At 35.2% G+C, this 13,139-nt stretch overlaps 2 protein-coding genes across 2 annotated transcripts; both read left to right on the plus strand.

Annotated features, from left to right (window-relative positions):
• Positions 297–2,805, plus strand: LOC105175350 (uncharacterized GPI-anchored protein At1g61900-like). Its single transcript, XM_011097768.2, has 7 exons — positions 297–502; positions 591–1,196; positions 1,584–1,829; positions 1,952–1,963; positions 2,051–2,194; positions 2,285–2,329; positions 2,430–2,805. Exons 1-7 carry the CDS (start codon positions 343–345, stop codon positions 2,498–2,500), a joined length of 1,284 nt encoding a protein of 427 aa, XP_011096070.1. The 5' UTR covers positions 297–342; the 3' UTR covers positions 2,501–2,805.
• Positions 6,858–11,123, plus strand: LOC105175351 (protein DETOXIFICATION 40). Its single transcript, XM_011097769.2, has 7 exons — positions 6,858–7,418; positions 7,510–8,141; positions 9,764–9,820; positions 10,012–10,250; positions 10,340–10,458; positions 10,596–10,682; positions 10,868–11,123. The coding sequence occupies exons 1-7, from the start codon at positions 7,095–7,097 to the stop codon at positions 10,946–10,948; spliced, it is 1,539 nt and encodes a 512-aa protein (XP_011096071.1). The 5' UTR covers positions 6,858–7,094; the 3' UTR covers positions 10,949–11,123.

The raw sequence follows: 13,139 nt of genomic DNA on the forward strand, positions 1-13,139 counted from the left end.
ATGTTAGGGTTTTGAATTCGGAACTTCCTGAGTTTGTCTCTGTTTAGTTATTGGGACATTATAAATATATCCCAATCAAGAATTAGATTGGAATCTTGGCCTTTTGGCTTTAGCTTTTCCTGCATTCATCATGAGGAAGAACATCATTCTTCAACATTCTGATCAGGACATTTCTTTTTCACCATGCTGAGTAATAGTGGTGGCCTGCTGCTGGGGATCTTTAGAGACATAAATATTGCTGCATATTTGATTGACTGGCCACTTTGATTACTTAGTTCTGGATGTTCTTGACTGAAATAATGATTGCTTGCTACTTGTGCAGGTATACATGAAACCCGTTGCATGGCGTTGGGTTATCCCCTAAGTTCTCGTCTAGCAAATAGAAGAGCAGATGAACTTATACCCGAAATATCTCCAACTGCAGCCCCTGAGCCCTTTCTTCCTCTGCTTGCACCATCTCCGTTGACGCCATTCGCGAATAGCACAATCCCCAAATTATCTGGTTTGTCTCATGCACTATCCAGATTTTGTACATTATCTAGTCTACGTAAGTCATTTGCACGTGTTGAGTCGACTTACATTCCCTACAGGACTTTGTGTGCTGAACTTTACTGCCCTCACAAACATGATGGTGGTGACGTCAACTGATTGTATGGCTGCATTCGCTCCGCTTTTAGCTAATGTAGTGTGCTGTCCACAAGTGGAGACCACGTTGGTCATTCTGATCGGTCAGTCTAGTAAACATACAAATACACTTGCTTTAAACGGGAGTCTTGCGGCGCATTGCCTTTCAGATTTCGAGCAGATTCTGGTGGGCCAGGGAGCAAATGATAGTCTATCTAAGATATGCTCCGTTCATTCGTCAAATCTTACTGAAGGTTCTTGTCCGGTTAGCGATGTTGCTGAGTTTGAGAGTACAGTAGATTCGGCCAACCTCCTTGCTGCCTGTGGAAAGATTGACATTGTGAATGAATGCTGCGAGCAACTCTGTCAGAATGCAATTCTGGATGCTGCTACAAAGCTTGCTCAAAAAGCTTATAATCTTTTGAGCCTGGATGGTTCCCATGTGCTGTCTGATCATTCGACCAGAATTAATGACTGCAAGAGTATTGTACTCAGATGGCTTGGATGCAAACTTGAGCCGTCTCGTGCAAAAGAAGTACTTCGAGGACTTTCCAATTGCAGAATTAATAAAGGTGAATTGTGAATACTAAAGTTATATGCTTTTGACTCCCCAGGGGAACAACCTAATGGTTCTGGCACCAGACTTCCTAATGGAAGGTCTTGTGTTCAGGCCTTGGGTGTGTGGAGGTGTGAGCGGTAAAGAAAAAGTTTTATGCTTTTGAATATAATTTCTGGCTTCATATAACTGCAGACTATCTGTTCCTATCCAATTGGATAGCCTGAGACCTTCCGTTTCCTATGAGATGCAAAAATAAATGGTTCTAAGCTACTTTTTATTCACATTTTTACGGGTTGAATGAATGTATTGCTTCTTTTACGATAATGATATTTTCTTTAATTAGTATCTCTAGATGTTTTAGTTGAAACTTAACATTTTTTCTCCTTTAATGCTGTTTCAGTATGTCCTCTGAAGTTTCCAAACATGAGCCATGTCATAGAAGGGTGTGGTACTGCAATAAGTAACCGGACAGCATGTTGCAGTTCCGTCGAGAACTACGTCTCTCACCTGCAACGGCAGAGCTTTGTCACAAACTTGCAAGCTTTAAACTGTGCTGCATCACTTGGAACAAAACTTCGGAAAGCAAACATTACCCAAAATGTCTACAGCCAATGTCATATTAGCCTCAAGGACTTCTCCCTCCAAGGTTAGTTTGACCTCACCGCTGCCACTTAAATGTGATTTCTAGGTAAAAGCAAATTTACTTGATACTAATGTGAAAATTTTCCATTTTGTCACGCGGACTCATCCGGGAATCAACTACTCCAGTTGGTACTCAGGGTAATTTTCTAACTTATGCCTTTCAATTTCTTATCCATGTAAGATATAAACTATACCTTGCTTGATCTCTTTCTTTTCCTGAGATAGAGTCGGGATGCCTTCTTCCCAGCCTGCCATCAGATGTAGTGTTCGACAAATCTACAGGGGTCAGCTTCCTCTGTGATTTGAATGACAATATTCCAGCTCCTTGGCCTGCCGCCTCTCAGTTGCCGGCTTCATCATGCAACAGAAGTACGTATTTTTACTTTGTTCATATATTCTCCAAAGTACTTCAAGGGAATTACTATTCACAAACATTTGCACAACTGTTTTTAACTGCAGCTGTCAAAATTCCTGCCCTTCCTGCAGCGGCCTCCGGGCAAAGCAGTAAGTTCATTCTCTAAGTGACTAGTAGCACCTTTCTACGCATTGCTGTATCTCATCCAACTGTTACTAATATACTTGTATAAAATTCTGCATATTTCAGGTTTTGAGAGCAAAGACGCAAAGGCTTTACTGTGTTTAATGGTCTCTGCTGCTCTCTTGATTCTTATGTAAAGTCTAGCAGTAGAGCCAATCTTGTTACCTTGAATCGGAGGTGAGAAGCTGAGATTTGGGCAGTGTGGTAAACTATTGTAGTTCAATGTGACCTGAATTTAGGTTCGGGCCGGCCAATTCCTAAGTCAAGAATTGACTCGGATATTATCCCGGTTCTAGTTCCCTATAGTCAACTTACAATTTATATTACTTGTGTAATAAAGTGTTTTTGTAAAGAAGTTAATGTAAGTATCTAAACTTCATAACCATACCATGTATATTTAGTTTGCAGCAATGATTATTTCGTTTGCAGGTTTCTACTATAACAGATTGTCCATCATTTTACATTTAAAAATTTTATTGTAATTTTTATTCAATTTAATATATACATATACGATATGTATATATTACATTGAATGAAAATGCAATATAATTTAAAATAAAAAAGAATCAGTTGCATTACAATTTCTTGAGAATGTACATAGTATTTGGTTTCATTTTTTTTAGTGTTTTGTAGAAAGAGAATAAATAAATAAATGTGTTAAAAATAGTAATGTATGTTTGAATTTAATCTTGAAAATAATTTAAAATAAATATTTTATGTTTAATATTGTCTTTAAACAAATAAAAATTATTGTTTGTTATCAAATCATATTTTAAATATGTATATATATATATATATTTAAAATAGTTAAAAATACTCTGATAAAATATTTTTGTATGATGAGAAATATTAGATATATTTTAACTATTTCAAAAATAACTCGAAAATGAAAACAAATATAGTCATAACTTCTTACTAAATTAGTAAGGAAAAAAAATTATGAAGAGAAACAGATGAACTCACTCTCAAAAGTAATGAACCATGACTAATTTATCAAAATAAAAGCATGTTGAAGCGTGATTTGTATTCGGGTTGTTTAGGAGGATTTGGGCGGATCGTAATAAACTCCGCCGCACTCGCACTTCCAACGTTCTGATTTAATGCCCTGCTGCAATGTATTGAATTCACCCAAGACACTCCTGGGTCTATTCGTTCAAATCGTTCATAAACCGCTTTCATAAATGCTTGCCAAGTGGGCAACTCGCCTTTGAGTTTGAACCCCACACTTTCGGTGCAACTTCACGAGCCGAAACTGCAAGGACAAGATAGAACAAGCAGACGAAAACCAAAAGCTTCTTCATCGTTCCAAGATTCTCTGAAAGATACGAATCCGCTTGTTCCTGGGATGAAGAATGAAAAAATTCATGACAGGATGTGCCTGAGTTTATAGGAGGAGATCGCCGGAATGATTCGCCGTTATTGTGGAAAATTTCCTCGGGGGGAAGATCCATGTTTCCAGTTATAAATCAATATTCCCTTCTTGCTCGGATACGCGAATCATCAAAATCAAACAGTATGATATGAAAACTGTATAAGAATCGAAAGATAAAAAGGAAAAGTGCATAATCATTGCTGCAGAGGAAATCTCAATCAAAGCCAAGCACTGGACGTCGTTCCTAGTTCAGGGCCTCGTCAAAATTGGGCTGTATCAAGGAGCCCTACTTCTTTACTTACTGGATCTCCGCCGGCAGTCCATATTCAAAAAGTTTGGTTTAAGTTTAATGGAGAATTGTGGGCTGGGTCTGGAGTTTTCGTTTTTGCTGTCTAGTTCTTGGCATATGATTTTATTTATCATAGGAACTAGGAAGGACTGTGGAGTGTGGAGTTATAATTTCTGTTTCAAAATAATTATGCAATCCTTCATTTTGCTTTAATTATATATAAATTCTCTATAATTTAAAGAATTAATAAAAAACTATATTTACTCTGAATTAATTTGTTAATAATTTTTTTTTCAGATCAAATTATTCTTATACATTACATATTCACATAATAATATATATAAGGAGATATATTTCTATTTTTGTAAGGATAGTTTGATCATACGAAGGCGCGTTGGTCCGCCGACACCGCTTTTGTTGTTCCACCAAATTTCCCTTCCTTCCCCTTTCATTTTTGCAGTCTATTTTAAGGAAAAAAAATGAATGAATAATTTGACTCATTTCATATATAACTAAAATTTTCAGTTTACAAAAATGGCAACGAGGGGTGTAAAAATACGCTCAATTGTAGCAATTTTTTTTAACAAGAATTAAACTTTTTTATTTTTAAAAAAATATTAAAGCCACATGTCTTCCAATACTTAATTTACCATGTATATTACTTGTATGCTTGTGTAATAAAGTGTTTGTGTTGTGTAAGAATGTGACAAAGTTGATGTATCTATCTAAACTTCATTAGTATACCATGTATATTAGTTTTGGGCTAGAAGCGGCAAACATTATTTTGACTGCATTGGCGTTCTTGTTGATCATATTAATATATGCATTTATAAATGTATAATTAAATATAAAATATATAATTTAAAATAAAAAATTCAATCCACTACTAATAATAGTAAAATCTGCATGACTTTCAAGCGGCTGTAACCAAGAAGAGCCAAACTCTTGAGAAATGTAACTTTTATATTTCTTTCATTGTAGTAAAATAGAAACAAATTTGTAAAGAGAAACAGATAAACTCATAAAGAAGACGATCATATCAAAATTTCAGCACGTATGCGTGTTTGGATTGTTTAGGAGGATTTGGGCGGATCGTAATAAACTCCGCCGCACTCGCACTTCCAACGCTCCGGGTAGGGTTCGGAAACAGGCGGAACAGAGACTTGAACCGGCTTGCACGGCACACATTGCCCGCACACACCAGTGCAATTAGGCGGCGACGATCCCGCCTTTGAGTTTGAACCCCACACTTTCGGTGCAACTTCACGAGCCGAAACTGCCAGGACAAGATAGAACAAGCAGACGAAAACAAAAAGCTTTTTCATCGTTCCGAAATTCTCTGAAAGTTACGAATCCGCTTGTTCCTTGGATGAAGAATGAAAATGCAAGGCAGGATGTCCCTGGATTTATAGGAGGAGATCGCCGGAATGATTCGCCGTAATTGTGGAAAAATTTGCTCGGATATTGATCGGGAAGATCCATGTTTCCAGTTATAAATCAATATTCCTTTCTTGCTCAGATACGCGAATCATCAAACAGTATGACACGAGTGATTTTGCAGTTGCATATCAAAGGAAAACTGTATAAGAATCGAAAGATAAAAGGAAAGTGCATCATCATTGCTTTTGCTGCAGAGGAAATCTCAATCAAAGCCGAGCACAGGACGTCGTTCCTAGTTTAGGGCCTCATCAAAGTTGGGCTGTATCGATAGAGCCCTAGTTCTTTAGTTACTGGATCTCAACCGACGGCCCGTATTCAGAAACTCCAATTTAGCAAACAATTCTGGACCGGGCCCAGAGTTGGATAACTTTGGTTTTATGTATCATGGTGTGATTTAAGAACTTGAAGATTACGTACTTTAGCTAAAATACACCATTTTAAAATACTTTCTGTAATATTAAAGAAAATGAAGAAAAAAACAAAGGTATAGATATGTATCTTAAGTCTTTTTTGTTTAATTAAAATGTTGTAGTTATGGGAAAAGTAGTTCATGATAGCCGTCTAATTATTAATTAATGACATAATTAATTATATTAATCTGAAACTGGTTTTCAGCCCTTGGCAGTGAATGAGCCCATCACTTTCATATTTATTACTAAATATATATATTTTGAATTTTATTAATTATTTGAAGTAAGAGTAAACTGATGACTTCTAAGGTTATGGGGCTTCAATTTCTCCAATGCAATTAGGTCCTATTAACTTAAAAATTGATTAATTATCATAGCATGTGGCCCACTTTCACCATTTGTGTAAACAAGGATGGGAGTGATGGATCTCCATCACTACAAACATTCAAATGTTTGTTTTTTGAGCATGACTCACACCCATATCAACCAAATTATTAGTAGGTTTCGGTCAGCATATTTGGTAGGTTGAAGAAACATTATTTATTTTAGTTAAAATATTTAATAAATATATATACTGCATGCATAGCTTATTTCAGAGGTAAACAATTACAACTATTACTAAATACTACTAACCCTCTAATTCTTTGATCAATTTATGGTGGAATTCGAGATTGATTTGTGTATTAAAAAATTATGATTGAAAAATCTCCCAACACCTTTTATATATACATATATGCTGCAGACTTGTATTCTAGGAAACAAACAAATTAGTAACATTCAAATGCGTGCCTAACTCAATTTGACTTAGTAACATTTAATCTTGTGATTATATATATTAATTTCCTATGTAATAATGATCACCCACTAACAATATTATAATATTCACGGACATTAATATAAAATTGATTAAATTAATCAAAAGATATATTGTCCTACAAAGCCCACTAACTCTTTATTATTTAATCTTAATCCCCAAAGATTCAATCTTCAATTATTTCCATCCTGCAATAATTGTAGTGCTTGTTGGGTTTGTTTGAGTTGTTGAAGCACAGGGAGTAGCTGGGCTCTGATCCAACGGCAGAGCGCATCCTTCAGGACCAGCGTGATTTGCGTGATCATCAGTGTATCCCGCCCATATAAACATCATACCAACTTCACGCTCAAGTACTACAGTTCACAAGTACTGAACCAACACAAGAGAGAAAAAGAAGAAAGTGGAGATGGAGTCGGCTGAGGACAACAGGCGGCTAAAACAGCCACTGGTAGAGAATCAGCCACCGCCCCCGGTGGGTGAAGAGGTCAGCTCCGACCTGGAGCAGATCCTCACCGATGACGGGTTGACTTTTTCCACCCGATACAAGAAAGCAACGTGGGTCGAGCTGAAGCTCCTCACCAGACTGGCGGCGCCCGCCATCATAGTCTACTTGCTTAACAATCTCCTCAACATGTCTACGCAGATCTTCTGTGGCCAGCTCGGGAACCTGGAGCTCGCGGGTTCTGCTCTCGCTAATAATGGTATCCAGCTCTTCGTCTATGGAGTCATGGTACGTCCAAAGCGTAATCTTTTGAAGCAATTACATTCATATATATATACCTATATACGCCAATTATTGATTTGGAGTTTTTAATTAACAGCTCGGAATGGGGAGCGCAGTGGAAACCCTATGTGGGCAGGCATACGGTGCTCACAAGTATGAAATGCTTGGGATATATCTGCAGAGATCAACTATCCTTCTGGTGGCCACAGGGATTCCACTCCTGTTTCTATACATATTCTCCAAGCCTCTCTTACTATTGCTTGGCGAATCAAGAGACGTTGCGGCTGCTGCGGCGTTGTTCGTCTACGGCCTAATACCGCAGATTTTTGCGTATGCAGCTAATTTTCCGATACAGAAGTTCTTGCAAGCCCAAAGCATTGTGAATCCGAGCGCATACATAGCAGCAGGCACGTTGGTGGTTCACGTACTTCTTACCTGGATTGCGGTGTATAAGTTTTGGTGGGGACTGTTTGGTGCCGCATTGGTGTTGAGTCTTTCGTGGTGGATAATTGTGGGGGCACAATTTGTGTACATTTTGATGAGTCCAAAGTGCAAGAAAACATGGACAGGATTGAGTTGGAGGGCATTTCATGGGCTGTGGGATTTCTTGAAATTGTCTTCTGCCTCTGCTGTGATGCTGTGCCTGGAGACTTGGTATTTCCAGATATTGGTTCTGATTGCTGGCAATCTTCCTAATCCTGCTGTTGCATTGGACTCCCTCGCTATTTGGTAAGACAAAACTACTTGCTCTTTTGATTTCATATTCATATCCATTTTTTACTAGTGAAACAAAAAGAGCTTGGTGATTTTTAGGGTGATATGTACATATATATTGCCATAACCTCATAAAACAATTCAATACTGGAGGTATTATTTTACCATGAGTTGTAATCATGGATAACAATTCAGGTGTTTTTCACTTTTATTTTTTCAATTTCGGCTGAACTCATCAAGACTCCAGCCGATTCCTTTTTTTTTTTTAATTATTATTTATTAGTTTAAGTAATTATCAAAATTTAATAAATGATTAATGATATTAATCTTAAATTATAATTTACTAATTGTCGTTTAATGATATTAAATATTTTTAATAAATAAATAATATTAAATTTTAATAATTAATAAATACATTTTTGACATGATGATGTTGTAGACATCGACGCTAAATAAACACGATATGATTAAAAATGGATTGAAGCATTATATCCTAACGCATATCATGATTGCAAAAAAATTATTGTTTATGCTGGAAATTTGTTGTTCATTATTCAAAATTTTAAATTAGTTGTTCATTATTTTGTTTGGTAGCTTTTTATTTAGGTCCTGTAAGTGTTGGGGCCAAGCTCTTCTTCTCTCCAAACTTATTAATTTCTGTTAGCTTGTTTTGTTATTAGAGCTTAAAATTTTATTAGATTTTAAACGTCATTTTCGAATTTTGATTCTAGAATTTTTAATATTCATTTGAAGGGTCTAAGGTATTAGAATTCTATTGTTAGATCTAAATTAATTTATTAAATTCTAGCCAAAAAGTAAGTTAAAAAAATCATAATCTTTTTGACTGAGTTTATGATCATTTAATATTTTATTTTAAATCATTAATGATCCTATGATATTTATTAACTCTAAAATATGTTGTAAGATATTTAAATGAAGTGTGAGTTAATCAAACGTCCTCTAGAATTAGGTAAAGTTATAAGACAAAAAATTCTGAAAACATAGTTGTTAATCACAGTTATTGGGTAATATTGAACAAGCTAATAAAATCCATAGACGAAGAAGGAAAAAAACCTCAGCGCCAACACCAACCGTACAGTTATGAGATTGAAGAGCATTATTGAAATTTCTAACATCATTATTATTATTATTATTATTTTTTTGGACACAACATAATATTGCATGTCACTTTTAATTAATAAATATAATAATTATTAATTTGGAAAAAAATAATAATATCTATTTATTAAAAATATCTTAACATATCATTAAATAATAAGTATAAAAATTATAATGTAAAAATTAAAAATAATAATTAAATAATTATTAAGCATTAATGAAATCTTAATTACTACTTGAACTAACATACAATGATTACAAAAAAAAAAGAATTGGCTACTTGAAATGACAACTCCGGCTGAAATTTAAAACAAAAAATATTCCTGGTTCATTGTCAAAAATAAGGAGTCATGGTAAAAATGCAAGTCTCCACCATTTCGGTAGACTTGCACTTATGTTTTGTAATATTTTAATACATAAGCAACATATATAGTTAAGTAGTGTGCCTATATATGATTATGGTTTTACCTTTTCATGGGATGGAGATCTGATGATATAATGTTTGATATCATGTGCAGCTCTACAATGCTTTCATGGGTATTCATGATAGCTGTGGGCTTCAATGCAGCAGCAAGGTAATTCATGCATTACTCCTGACCACTGTAAACCCTTGCTCAAACACATGCAATTAATATGGATCCTTCATCAAGGAAAAGAGGGTTTAGTTAACTAATAATTTAATTTGGTAGAATTAGCTGACCCTCTTTCATCAGGGTCTTCAATCTTGATCAGCTCTCTCTAGCTACCTAATTTTAATTCATTGCAGTGTAAGGGTTAGCAATGAGCTGGGGGCCGGACATCCCAGATCGGCTGCATTTTCAGTACTGGTCGTAACAGCTTCCTCTACCATCATAGCAATAATCTTTGCCATCATAATAATGTTGCTGCGCGATAAAATAAGTTACATGTTCACCGGTGGTACAGTCGTTGCCGAGGCAGTCTCCGACCTTGCACCTATCTTGGCAATCTCTCTTGTGCTTAATGGCATTCAGCCTGTTCTCTCAGGTACACAATTCCTCTAAATACTGGTTGTTTGTAGTCAATATAATTAATGACAGACGACATGCTCTGCATTGAACCTTGATTGGAAAAAGGTGTGGCTGTTGGGTGCGGATGGCAAGCATTTGTGGCATATGTTAATGTTGGAAGTTATTACTTCCTGGGTATTCCATTGGGCGCAGTTCTCGGCTTTGTCTTTAAACTTGGTGCCAAGGTATGCCAAAATTTCTGTGATCTCCCAGTACTAGTACGTATGATTCTTAAATACATACCGCCTAATTTAAGAATCATGATGCTCATGATATATAAAGTTATAAAAACAAGAATGACGATACATAATCTGTATTGCAGGGAATATGGTCTGGAATGCTGGGAGGCACAGCTTTGCAGACTATAATCTTGATATGGGTCACTGTCCGAACAGACTGGAATAAGGAGGTACCTACCTACATATCATCACTTTCTTGTAAACACTAGCTACTCCAATACCATATAATTATACGTATACTATATATGCAACATTAAACTTCTCGGAGCTAGTAATGTTGATGGGTTCTAATTATTCAATAGAAACATATATATATATATATCAAACGCCATAAATAATAGGGAAAGTATTTCAGGTGGAGATAGCAAGAGGCAGATTGAACAGATGGGAGGACAAGAAAGAGACGGGCATGCTGCAGAATTCACAGAGCAATTAGTTTTCTGGGAGAATTTAATTCACAGGACCACCCCCATATTTCAATTTTGGCTTATCTTCATGCCTGTCTTATTGTCATCTCATCAACTCTGCTTCTTTACACATCTCATTAGGGGTGTTCATGGGTTTGATTTTTTCATACCTATTTTCAAATTGCATTGCTTTTCATGGTTTTATAAAATAATTTTTTCAATTCTCACTTCTAAAAAAATCAAAGCTGCGATTTTCAATGATTTGACGGATTAAATACTTATAATAAAATAAAACATTAAAATTAACAAATATAAATAAATGAAACAAGTGTTTGTACGTAACAAACAAACTTTAATCATATTAAATATATTGTCAAGAAAGAAAATGAAAATTAAAGACATCCTTGATCAATCTTCAATAATTAGTACTATGTTAAAAACAATCGATTTAATTCAAGTAAGGTGGTTTTGGCGGTATGAATATTTTTTGATCAGCCCTACGTCTTATCTTCCTTTTCTTGTTTTCTTTGACAAAATCATTTCCTCCTTCAACCCAATTTCGACCATATTATCACATCAGCCCAACAAAAATTTCGTTACATTATTGATTGTGGGACGCTCTAACAGCTATAGTTCTTATGAATTAACGTCATCGTCAACAACAATAGGAAAAACTTGCACCCGGAGTACGTATATGTTTAAAAAAGATTATATTATTAATTCCTACCTATTTTTTTTTTTTTAAAAAAATTATCATCTATTAATTCGTAGCAAGGGTAATAGCTAAAAATATATTGCATTTTCTATTCTATTTAATATATGGACGCTATGTGTATAATTTTTTTTATTAAATAAAGTATATATTAGATGAAGTAGAAAATACAAGACGAATGATAGCTGTTAGTAGTACACCCCGAGAAACAAAAAGGGTAGCTAGCAAGAATATGTAGCAGCGGATTATTTTGATTAATTTATTAAGTTTAATTAAAATAGGGATGGAGTGGAGTAATGTGTATGATAATTATATTTATGAGAAGGGTAGTAATTCCTATTGCATAGTTGAGTCGCCCAAATTCATCAAGAATAAAGAGACATATGGACATCCCATCAATTTGAATAAGGAACAATCATGCATATTATGATCCCTTCTAATTAATTTAATTTCTGGTGGTGCGACGTAAGTCAAATTTCATTATCAAGCATGTTAATTAGTGTCATTTTAATTTACTTTATCATATATTTATATAAATGAATTAAATTCACATCTCCAGTAAACAGTAACATAAAGGGTGATATAGATGTGAATAGGCCCAGTTTGGCATGGCCTTACGTTTAACCCCAAAATATTAAGAAAAGTTGGTTCCGAATATTAAAAAAGGCTTTTACCATGGATTTGATGCCCTCCAAAAAGAAAACCTCTAAATAGGCCATACCCACCACCTACCCCCACATCATTTACACCCTAAATCTATTTAATATAGATTAAACATATATATATATATATTTTCACTTATCATTCCATATTGGTTTATGACACTACTATATCAATTATTTTATTATATTTATAATATTGTTAATTTTTCTTTGATATTTATGAAACTAAATGTGGTGAAGGATGAAATATTCCATACTATTAATTTTAATCCTTTGAATTTATCCATCTTAGTTTTAGTCCAATAATTTTCAAAATCATCCATGGAGACGATGATCGTGTTCATTGACGAAATACGAATGGACGTCTCACTGTTGCATCGCTATATCATCTATTACACCCGTCGAAACCCAAGGTAGGCTGGACTTCACTACTCTCAAGCTCCCTGAAGATCCCTAGACATACATTCATATTGTGGCTCACTATATTAGGGAAATTATCACGGCAGATAAACCGTGGTTGTCTTATTTAGGCACCTATGTTCTTTGTGATGAAGTTGCAATAAAATCACATACACACTTATTTTTTCGATGTCATTATGCCAAACAATACCTCACAGTTATGAGATAGGATGTTCAATTCTCATGGTCGAACCGAGACTGGGCCTTAGACGTGGAGTGGGCTACTAGGAAGTGGAGAGGGAAACATATCATCATATTTGGAGAGAGCGGAACTTGCGCCGCTTTGAGCACGTTGATCGACCACCGAGCACCATCACTGCCATCATAGTGGACGACGTTAGATAAAGAATCATTAGTGCTAATTTATCACACTCTATCAATACTTCT

This window comes from Sesamum indicum, linkage group LG12 (genome assembly GCF_000512975.1).
Source record: "Sesamum indicum cultivar Zhongzhi No. 13 linkage group LG12, S_indicum_v1.0, whole genome shotgun sequence".
In the NCBI taxonomy this organism is placed as follows: Eukaryota; Viridiplantae; Streptophyta; class Magnoliopsida; order Lamiales; family Pedaliaceae; genus Sesamum; species Sesamum indicum.

Bases quoted from the DNA above. Each gene is read 5' to 3' on its own strand.
- LOC105175351 (XM_011097769.2), top strand. From the start codon at position 7,095: ATGGAGTCGGCTGAGGACAACAGGCGGCTAAAACAGCCACTGGTAGAG. The intron at 9,821-10,011 runs GTAATTCATGCA...AATTCATTGCAG, and splicing joins GGCTTCAATGCAGCAGCAAG to TGTAAGGGTTAGCAATGAGC. The intron at 10,251-10,339 runs GTACACAATTCC...GATTGGAAAAAG, and splicing joins CATTCAGCCTGTTCTCTCAG to GTGTGGCTGTTGGGTGCGGA.
- LOC105175350 (XM_011097768.2), top strand. From the start codon at position 343: ATGGCGTTGGGTTATCCCCTAAGTTCTCGTCTAGCAAATAGAAGAGCA. The intron at 1,197-1,583 runs GTGAATTGTGAA...ATGCTGTTTCAG, and splicing joins CAATTGCAGAATTAATAAAG to TATGTCCTCTGAAGTTTCCA. The intron at 2,195-2,284 runs GTACGTATTTTT...TTTTAACTGCAG, and splicing joins GGCTTCATCATGCAACAGAA to CTGTCAAAATTCCTGCCCTT.